General features: G+C 38.9%; 1 protein-coding gene and 1 pseudogene across 2 annotated transcripts; one reads left to right on the forward strand and one right to left on the reverse strand.

The window, feature by feature from the left end:
* Nucleotides 1–4,103, forward strand: part of LOC128226220 (short transient receptor potential channel 7-like) — a 40,879-nt pseudogene extending 36,776 nt beyond the window's left edge.
* A 2,954-nt stretch (nucleotides 4,104–7,057) lies between these two features.
* On the reverse strand, nucleotides 7,058–10,504 carry LOC128228367 (uncharacterized). 2 transcript variants are annotated; one of them, XM_052939654.1, is made up of 4 exons: nucleotides 10,079–10,504; nucleotides 9,533–9,767; nucleotides 8,886–8,990; nucleotides 7,058–7,855 (listed from the first exon to the last, which is right to left on the reverse strand). In XM_052939654.1, exons 1-4 carry the CDS (start codon nucleotides 10,287–10,289, stop codon nucleotides 7,684–7,686), a joined length of 723 nt encoding a protein of 240 aa, XP_052795614.1. In that variant the 5' UTR covers nucleotides 10,290–10,504; the 3' UTR covers nucleotides 7,058–7,683. The 2 variants fall into 2 exon arrangements, with proteins under 2 accessions (XP_052795614.1, XP_052795613.1); XM_052939653.1 differs by having other exon boundaries at nucleotides 9,533–9,770; nucleotides 10,079–10,501.
* Between the last annotated feature and the right edge of the window lie 645 nt (nucleotides 10,505–11,149).

Consider the following 11,149-nt stretch of genomic DNA (forward strand, 5'->3'; position numbering starts at 1 on the left):
GAAGTTTGTTATTCTAAAGGGGACTAGTGAAGTTTGTTACTGTAAAGGGGACTAGTGAAGCTTGTTACTGTAAAGTGGACTTGTAGAGCTTGTTACTGTAAAGGGGACTTGTGAAGCTTGTTACTGCAAAGGGGACTTGTGAAGTTTGTTAGTGTAAAGGGGACTTGTGAAGCTTGTTAGTGTAAAGGGGACTAGTGAAGCTTGTTAGTGTAAAGTGGACTTGTGAAGCTTTTACTGTAAAGGGGACTTGTGAAGCTTGTTACTGTAAAGGGGACTTGTGAAGTTTGTTAGTGTAAAGGGGACTTGTGAAGCTTGTAAGTGTAAAGTGGACTTGTGAAGCTAGTTAGTGTAAAGTGGACTTGTGAAGCTTGTTAGTGTAAAGTGGACTTGTGAAGCTTGTTAGTGTAAAGGGGACTTGTGGAGCTTGTTAGTGTAAAGTGGACTTGTGAAGCTTGTTAGTGTAAAGTGGACTTGTGGAGCTTGTTAGTGTTAAGTGGACTTGTGGAGCTTGTTACTGTAAAGTGGACTTGTGAAGCTTGTTAGTGTAAAGGGGACTTGTGGAGCTTGTTAGTGTAAAGTGGACTTGTGAAGCTTGTTAGTGTAAAGGGGACTTGTGTAGCTTGTTAGTGTAAAGGGGACTTGTGAAGCTTGTTAGTGTAAAGGGGACTTGTGAAGGTTGTTAGTGTAAAGTGGACTTGTGGAGCTTGTTAGTGTAAAGTGGACTTGTAAAGCTTGTTAGTGTAAAGGGGACTTGTGAAGCTTGTTAGTGTAAAGGGGACTTGTGAAGCTTTTTAGTGTAAATATGCAGAAAACGACTTGCATTAAACAGCAGTATTATCCTAAAGACAATTGTTGAATCATAAGAAGCTATACTCAATCCACCCTCTCTCAAACCAAATGTGTCACACTCTGCACATACAAGTATTGAATTGAAATGGCATGATTACAGATTATCAGCTGAACTGATAAAAACAAATTCAATTATCACTTCAACGCTTTTCTGTTCCCATGACACTGAAGACAAATTGTGAGCCCATAAATCGTCAATAATTTCTACCTCACAGTAATTGAAAGGTTGAATCAATGTAATATTGCAGAAGGTCCTCCAGCGTATTGTGCAGAGATATATATTCGACATTCAACGCGAAGCAGAGGTAACTGAAGGTAGGCTTACAATATAAATATGTGCGTGTGTTCATCTTCCCTCTCTCTGATGTTTATTAGTTTTTTTAATGTGAAAGTGATAAGAAATCATCGCTTTAACTGATGTTCTGATTTTTTTTAATCAAGCAATGTTTTAGAACATACTGAGTACTGAATAAAAAATATGATAGCTTTCTAACATTACACCCCATAAATCAAACTTTGAAAAATTGTTGAATTACGAAACACAGGTTTACAGGCTGTTGACGTAACGTTGAACTGAAGTCAGGCGTCTCTCACTTCGAAGTATAATGTTATCAACAAAGTTGACCAAACAACAAATTTGATTTTGACGCCATACTCTTCCGAAGGCCGAATAAGACAAATGAAAGCTTTCTTAGAACTCACTTGGTGCTGGGGTTCACATGTGTTTTTAAACGATGATACCTTAAGTTTCTTAAATGAAGAAAACCACCTAACTGTATACTGTCAATATCATTATAATTATTTATTTTTTATTCATTTCTATTTCCAATGACCACAGCGCAAAAAATGACCCACTGGACTTTAAATGAATTTTGAAAAAGGTCTAAAATGTTGACCCAATTGAAGGCAAACTGGTAACCAGCCACAGTGTGGCGTTTTCCATGTCGATATATCCAAAAGCCTCGGGGTTGAAAAGAAGCAATGCATTATTGCACTGCAATCGCTTATTTCAGCAGTTAAACAATAAGATTTAGTTCAGCTCAGTAATTATGCAAATGAGTATCAAATAATATCAATATCACGTATTCATTATTTAGCATAGGTTGATGATTACGTCACGGTAAAGTGGTTTGGAACCACTTAAAATTGTTAAAGATAAATTTGCTTAAAATTTCGATTAAACAAGTATTGCCTACAAATATAAGTATGGCATATTAAGCAAAAAGGGGTTTGTCGTGGAGGTCAACGTAGAAAAAACCCTTTGCACGAAAGTCAAGGTCAGTCTCTGGTCAGTCAGTGCACCAATTCACATACGCCTTTCCGGTTACATAATCAATTTCGTTTAGCCAGGGCCTCGCATTTCACATACGCAAATAAAGGTATCGTATGGTATATTAAGTAAAAGGGGTTTGTCGTGGAGGTCAACGTAGAAAAAACCCTTTGCACGAAAGTCAAGGTCAGTCTCTGGTCAGTCAGTGCACCACAATTCACATACGCATTCAGGGCCTCGCATTTCACATACGCAAATAAAGGTATCGTTCTGATTAACAAACTTGCACGTTTATAATGCAAATAAGAAGTGGTATTAAAGCGACGAATTTAATTTTAACATTCCGTTTGAGATCATTTTGATTTTTAATTTTCACTTGCTTACGATCTGATGACGTGCTAACGATCTTGTTTCGAGTATATAGTCAGAGATGATGAGAACTTAATTTGTTAGGATTGTCGCAGTTGCTGGCAGTTGCTGGCAAATCGCTCTTATCTCAAGATTGTTTAACGTTTTTGTTGTCATTCACCGTTGCTCCGCAATAACTATAACAACGTTTCTATTACCCACCCACTGGTGACACTGGTGAGGGTATGTTTCTGCGTTTTAAAGCTTAACACCCATCAGAAAACAGTGGGTTTAAATCATAGTACTGCCTTTGACTGGGCACTGACAAACCCCATCAACTCTAAAACACCTTCTACACTCTAAATTAGAGATTCATGTGTACCTATGGTTGTGGGGTTATATCGTATTTGTTGTTGTTTGTAGGTAAACCTCTGATCACATGACTGTCAGGTTTTTTAATCCACCCACCAACTTAATCTTAACTATATATTACAGTTCACACAGAGTCCGCATTAACTTAATATATACATTCCCATAATATATCTCAATATCTGAACTTAAAATCGTAAATTCATAAAATAAACCTTGTAATTATCTGATTTCGCATTGGTGTTACAGATGACTTCGAGGAGATCAAACAGGATCTGTCCAGTTTCCGGTACGAGATGATGAGCATGTTGAAGAATCAGCAACTCCAGGAAATTACCACGCCCTCCAAACTAAAACGTGTTATCAACGGTAAGTGTAACACTAGATTCTCCCCCACCCCTCTCGATGTCTATAGATTTTGTTTTGGAAAAGCAGGACCTCTGGAGGTCTGGCGATGAATATCCTGAACAGTTCCAGGGAATCATATCACCCTCAACGCTCGATAACGGTTTGTTTAACGGTAACATGTGTCCCAATCCATTACGGTGATATAATGCTCAGATATGTTCGACTCAAAGCTACCCATTCGTTTATTTTAAGAATCCATCACAAATACACACGTTCACCCGCTCGAAATGCAACATCGATACATATCTGCTATATTTTCTATATCCGATATTGTTCGTTTCCGACAGACCTGATGTATGGCGGCGATGAGCCGGTGGACAAGCGGAGGTTGGTCCTAAGCAAGCTTCGGAAGATGCAGATGAGCTCCGGCTACACAAGCGGCCTCGGCTCCGTGGATGACGGGGACGAGGGAGAGGACGAGACCATTCAGGTGGAGAGGGGCGGTTGTCGGAGGGGCGACAAGATAACCATGAACGGCGGCCCGGGTGTCCATCACCCTGGTTCCGACATCCATCACTCTGGGCAAGATATCGGTAACTGTGTTAAACGCGATCGCAATGATTCCGGCGTAGAAGCGGAAGTACCACGCCAACGCCCTGAGGACGGGGCGTACTCCGTGGATGAGGCAGTAAGTGATAACGGTATAGTAGATGACTTACAATATGATGAACATGAGCGGCAATCAAAATCAGACGACAATGATGCAACCCCTGACGTGGAGGCCACGAATTCTGAGGATGGAGTCCTTGAGAATAACGGCAACTCCGGTTACTGGGGTGAGGCTGAAAGTCCTGGGGCGGGGTCAGCCAGGGCGGAGATGGGTTATGACAACGTGGGTTACGTCAAGCAACAGGACTGAGAGCTGTCACACCTATATTGTAACTTGCATTGTTTTGTGATTTATGATACATGAAGATCTGTGTTTGTCATTTTTTATCATATATACGCAATGGCTATTATTATGTTATGTTACGTTTTGTTTGTAAGTGTCAGTTTCCGTTTTATTTTCTGTTTATATTGTATTATGTGCGTTTATATTGACTTTAAGATGTAATGAAAAGAATTGCTTGTATCATTTTTATTCTTTATAGGTATTATGAACAACAAATTCAAAGTGTTAAATGTGATTGATTATTTTAAATGTTTTCCTCACCAGGCCTACTTGTGATACGTTTTACTTATTGATCTTTTTTTGATATTGTATATCTATGTTAGTATTTGTTTTGATGTTTGATGTTGGTTCTTTAAGAAGACTTTAACAAATGTAATATTGCAATGTGCTGTTTTTAACTAAAATAAACACATAATCGGGTTACGAAATGATTATCTGTTTGTAATAGAATGAACTGTTCATGTTAAACAGCTGTGATGTTGGTATCCTGTGATGTTTTATTCAAATTTAGAAAGGGAAACATAATTCATGTTATCTATGCTAATCGGCGGATTTGTTTATAATTTACTCGTGTAATATTATGAAAAATTGTAAGGTGTATGTTTTTTTAACAATCTTTGATTCAAAAGTGCTCTAAAAACGTTAATTAAGTTGTGAAAAGTAGTGCTACAATATGTTTGTCCAGTATTCTGTTGAAATTTCGCGAGCTGTTAAATAGGCACCAAATGCTGTACTCGATAGACACCAAATGCTGTACTCGATAGACACCAAATGCTGTACTCGATAGACACCAAATGCTGTACTCGTAATAAATTTGGTTATTCTTTATTTTTCGGCATGATTTTTTAAAACCCAGATTAGAACTCGCTTGGGCAGGTTCTTGATAAAGGATCCAATGGTGTGTGTGTGTGTGCGTGCGTGCGTGCGTGCGTGCGTGCGTGCGTGCGTGCGTGCGTGTGTTCCAGGGTATGTGTGAGGTGTTTCAGGGTGAGTGAAAGGTGTTCCAGTGTGCGTGCGATGTGTTCCAGTGTGCGTGCGTGCCTTCCCGGTTGTATGTAACGTGGTCTATGGTGTATGCGAAGTGTTCCGGCATCATAAACGGCACTATTATCCCACAAAATAGATGAATATTCTAGCAAAGTATGTTAACATCTTAATCGACCCAGTCACTTTAAAAAGAGGCTGATTGAATAACCTGTTAAAATGCTCATGTCATGTCCCATTTGTTGCAAGTCAAAGTCTATGTGGGTCAACAAAGTTCCACAGTATACGGCATAACATAACTTTTGGTTCGATTTTATTGCATAGTGTAAACAAGGATCCCGCGTACTGGCATGGCTTGTTTGGTCATTTTCTATCCAGTGCATGTAAGTACGGGTAATAAACAACAAACTAAAAGTTCACTGTGAACACTTTGTGAAAGGTAATGGGCGCCTCCATTACAGTCTTGTAACAAATAACATGCAAAGTGAATATGGAGGCTCTGGTTACAGAACTGTTGTTAATTTCAAGGGCCATAATCCAGTCATGTATTGGCTTATCTGGCTGTTTTCCAAGACAAAAAATAAAAATGTTGTAAAAATGGTATATCTGTGAGAGTGCAGCTTTGATAATCTGAAGATGAAGTTTTGGTTTTGGTTGTACTGGCTAAGACAGAAAAATTATGCGATGGCGCAGTCTTCGTCGTCCGTGCGACCGTCTGTGCGTCCATTAACAGTTGCTTTTGAATGCGATACAGTCTTCAGTGAAAAGTTCAATCACTACCTGGTGGGTACATGATCAAAATAAAAGATAAAATAATAGAAGGGCGTACATTGACCAATACTTATTGAAAGACGATCCAGTCGACTAAATTGTAGATTTGATAAATATGTTAATTATGTGAGAACAATCATTTTTATGAACACTTCATGAGGATAAATATCTTTAAAATCTTTCCTAAATAATAAAGGCAAGACTAAAGAGACTGGTTACATATAAGCGTATTGTTACTTGGGAAGTGTTTATCAAGTTTCAAAAACAATATAGTGAACGGTTATCACGTAATAGATGGCAAGACTGAAAGTGTTTGCACTACGACGCCGACGTCAACCAACGATGACAATGGCGCCAACAACATCAACCAACAACCTATGACGACAACGACGCAATCAACAACGCCGTCATCGACAATCAATTATAATGATACAGTAACGGCGGCGTCAACCAACGACGACAATAAGGTCAACCAAGAACATTCAACGACAACGACGCCATCAACAATAATACTACAGCTAACGGCGGCGTCAACCAACGACGACAACAACGACAACCAAGAACATTCAACGACAACGACATCATCAACAATAATACTACAGCTAACGGCGGCGTCGACCAACGACGACAACAACGACAACCAAGAACATTCAACGACAACGACACCATCAACAATAATACTACAGCTAACGGCGGCGTCAATCAACGACTACAACAACGACAACCAAGAACATTCAACGACAACGACACCATGAACAATATTACTACAGCTAACGGCGGCGTCGACCAACGACGACAACAACGACAACCAAGAACATTCAACGACAACGACACCATCAACAATAATACTACAGCTAACGGCGGCGTCAACCAACGACTACAACAACGTCAACCAAGAACCCACGACGTTAACGGCACTCGTTTTCTTTAAAAAAAACAGACGAGCTAACATAATAGTGTTTATAAAATCATATCCCAACACAATATCTGAGCTTTAAACGTTATGGTAAAATCTCCAAAAATGTATAGATGGACACGTTCTTTTTGTGTGTGTTTCTAGGCCCCAAGCCCATACACACTGAAATATAAGTCAATTGACGGTTAGTGTTGATAGTGGCTTGTGGGGAACAGAAGGGTATTGATGAAAATTAATAAAAACATCGACCTATACAACACATTTTATTTATACTAAAATTTACCAGCAATCTCAGCATACACTGAATATCGACACTTTAAAAGTGACAGTTATTATTGACATGTTATTTTGTAATATAACCGTCAAATGCCTAAAGCATGTATAACGACTAAAAGTCTGATAACTTTTTAACATTTTCATACAAGAATGCGTTTACAACAAGAGCAAATAACAAACATACTTGCATACGCACACTAGAAGGGGCCTGGCACTGGCGTATCATTTTATATTGAACACTTTTGCATAACTATAAAACAATGTTATAAAGCAACGAAATATAATGCAATATTTATTCGTTGCTCTGAGAACAGACGACACCACCAAGGAAAGCAATTGAGATTTCAATGAGAGAAGTCACCACAGCAATACTTAATAGCACTGATATGCACTTTTCAAATGTTTTAACTGTGATAGAACTTTTAACGAAAACAAAGATGATAAAGTTCATAGATAAAAAAGAAGTTGCGCAATTATGATGAAACTAATTATTTCATTTCACATTGAATCGAAAAAGACGAATTTTGACCAAATATTTATTCCGACTTGACTTTCAGCCTTTCAAATTGGTTCCCGGTTTTTGGTGCTGCTGAACGCTGCTTATCCCGCGTTACCGATATTCATACACTCGCAGTGTGAGCGGACGGGGACACGGCCGTAGCGGACCGGCGGGTCAACTTTTCCACTCAGATCGTTGTCGTACATCAAAAGGAAGGCGTACTTGTAGCGCTGAGTGCAAATACCCGTACCGCTACATCGGGAACCAGCGTTCCTGGAAATGTTAACAGGGAATAGTTAAAACTAAATGCAGTGGCACTCGTTTTTAAATCAATACATACAAATGTATAACAAACATAGATTTTGAGTGATAAACCTTTTACTACTTACTAAAGAATGTATTTATAGAAGATATCAATTACGAATCACAAGATTTTAACCGTGTATCTAATAGCTGAAAACGCACACATATTAAATGATTGGTGAGTGATTAACTAACGTCTCATTAAGTAGAAATACCGTGTTTATATTCTCCATCTTTCTTTCAAATTTAACACGGTATCCTTCATAAGGCGATTGTTTTCAATATTTACTCATCCATTTCGGTAATTTATAATTAAAACAATTATCTTAACTGTGGTAGTAAACGTGCATCTTAAAGAACAGTGCACACACAGCCGGATCAGTCCGCTATAAACAGAGAAAATCCGAATATTTCGTTATAACGCGATTTGGATCGGATTGCAAAAAGCTGGTATAATTCACAGCCTGTACCCACGTCGTACTTAGTACGCAGAGAGAACGCACCTTGGCTACCCAAAACCTGTTGAGGAGGTGGCAAATAGACTGTACCTGTATACCCGCGTTATGCTCATGTCTTTAATTTAGTTTCCATACACATGGCAAGTGTTTGAACGTCAATGCCGACGACGAAAGTTACTACGACGACGACTTTACCAACGAAATTGCAAAACCAGCCAAGATGAAAGCAAATTATTCACTTACGTGTTCATAATTTAGCCTGGCGTGGCCACAATAGTACCGTTTAGCTTTGTGTACAGAATATCACTGAAAGACCATGCATTACTCTATACGGATTCTTGTTAACAGGATTCAAAAGCAGCCTCCACATGGGCTACAGCCCCCCCCCCCGCCGCAACGGTCTGGTTAGTAGGTATTTCTTACTTAAGATCAGCGGCACACCCGTCCGCAAACCATCACCACCCCCGGGGCAGTTTCTTTCAGGAGACATATACATGTTTATTGGAATAAAATCCCTTTTGAAAGTGTTATGTGTAACTTACACGCAATTACCCTCCTGTAAGTATTGGTATGAATGGTTCATGTGAACAACCGGCATCTCCCTTCCGTCCACCATCACCAACCCCGGGGCGGTAACGTTAAGCACCCTGCAATAATTCAGATGTTTAGCATTTAGGTTTACATGCTGTAGAAGGTTTGTTAGAGTCCATGGGAACTCGTAGCATAGTGCAACCAATGTTATACTGTACAAATCACAAGACTGAAACCACAGACGGACTGTATCGCCAGTTTATACACCTTAAACACATATGTTGTTCAGAGTTGCTTACCGTATCCAAAGTGATTTTTAAAAAAAATGTTATTATATTTTCTTGTATTAATTCATCACAAATCCTGGTCACAGGTAATATTTACATTAAATGCATTGTATTTTATGCTTCAAGTAAGATTTAGTGTAACATTAAAACTAAAGTCGATTTAATTCAAAACAGAAGCAGGTGATATAATACACAAAATTTTAGGAATGAAAGTATTCCTCAAAAATTACTTCGTTTATCCAGAAAGGTGCAAAGCGGCATCAAATAGAGGACGGCTGATAAGCCTTCTTATCAGTTCTCAATTGACAATATCAGCCATCATTCAATTCCTAACTAAATTAGTTATTCTAATAACAAAGAAGACAACTTACGTCTCACAGCAAGATCCGGAATCACCGACGGCTGCAAACGGCGATATGGACTGTGTGATCCTGTTCTTCACCACGTAACGGCTTTTCTTCTTCCCCCCCTTACTATCGGACACCGGCGCCAGCTCGTCTACCATGTGGATCGCCATATCGTTCAAGTCCGCCGACGACATGAACATGGCACCAAGGAGATTCTGCATTCCACTACACCCACCCGTTGCTATGCCCGTCACTGCTCCTGCTAGTATTATATACACACATTTATATATTTCCTCCGGGAAAAACCTTCCCCTCGCCAGCCTGTGGCGAGAATGAAAAGATTGCCAACCTTAAGCGACTTACTACTTTGAAAAAAACAATTCCCCCATAAATAATCAAGAATATGGAGATGAAATGCTCGTTTTGTTGCATACAGCCCTTCTACTAAATGCCTGAAAAAGTTGAAATGTCACACATTTTTCTGAACGTAGATTTCTTCACCCCGTCGACTTAATCACGTGGTACAAACGTGAACATGTAATTGGATTAATTTAATATCTGCAGACTTACCGCCGTACAACGATTTATATAAATCCGTCGGATCGTCCTCGACCTGTTCCTTCTTTCTGTCAACCGACCTTAGGGGAGGTGTGACTTTCTTCCCAACTCGTTTCTTCCGCCGTCTAGCTTCCCGCTCATAAGCCCTATGTTGTTCACCTGAGCACGTGCTTATTAGTGTGACACACACAACAAAACACACACAAACTGTTCCGATCTTCATTCTGAAAATATGAATGTCACCAAACTGTCCGCGTTACTTTTTTCTTCTCTATATTGTTTAACTTGTTCACGAACTAAATTAAATCGTGTTAACACTGTATCACCCTGTTGTTTCTCCAGTCCCGCTTGTTGTTGTTCTTTTTTTTCTTCTCAATTAAAATATGAACGGATGTTTGATTGCTTGATTGCTTGACTAGACTTTATGCATAATACCACACAACAATATTCAGCTTATTAGCACCCTAACGATATGTTTATTGCTAGACTCATCCATCATTTATATGTGCCACAATCGCACACTTAATTACGAAGCTTTTTTATCAAGTATTCGTTTTTAAACCACAATGACGTCATAACAGTGTGTGTCTCCAATTGCAACGATCCTGGGATATAGGAGTATCTTAAAAATAGCTTCACAAATGGCCCTAAGAAATGTAACATAGTATTTATTATTTAAATTGTGCTTCTATATTTAAACTATCGTTGAATGAATGTGATCACTAATCGAGGGGTGAATGCGAAAATGTTCTAAGTGACATTAAATAAAGATGCAGATAGAACCTTTTCGCTTTCACCCCTCGACTTTTAATACAATCGTGCCGACACTTATGATTAAATAAATAGCTTTATTGAGTTATATAATTATAGCCAAGTGCACCTATCAGTCATAAACATAAATAAATTGAACATATAATTATGGCTATATGGATTCATCTGGTGCCGATTGTTATAACAACAAGAGCTGTCGTAGGACAGCGCGCTCGACTATATGCTGCTTTGTCTTAGATTTGAAAACGTTACCCTCAAAGTTATGCTGTGAAAAAAAGTTATGATATAATGGTTAATTACGGACAGTCTCAA

This window comes from Mya arenaria, chromosome 3 (assembly GCF_026914265.1).
Source record: "Mya arenaria isolate MELC-2E11 chromosome 3, ASM2691426v1".
NCBI lineage: Eukaryota > Metazoa > Mollusca > Bivalvia > Myida > Myidae > Mya > Mya arenaria.

What these genes read in the sequence shown, in the direction of transcription:
- LOC128228367 (XM_052939653.1), bottom strand. Translation starts at nt 10,289, where the DNA reads ATGAAGATCGGAACAGTTTGTGTGTGTTTTGTTGTGTGTGTCACACTA. An exon ending in ATATAAATCGTTGTACGGCG is followed by an intron (nt 9,771 to 10,078) that starts GTAAGTCTGCAG and finishes ATATAATACTAG; the next exon opens with CAGGAGCAGTGACGGGCATA. An exon ending in TCCGGATCTTGCTGTGAGAC is followed by an intron (nt 8,991 to 9,532) that starts GTAAGTTGTCTT and finishes GAATTATTGCAG; the next exon opens with GGTGCTTAACGTTACCGCCC.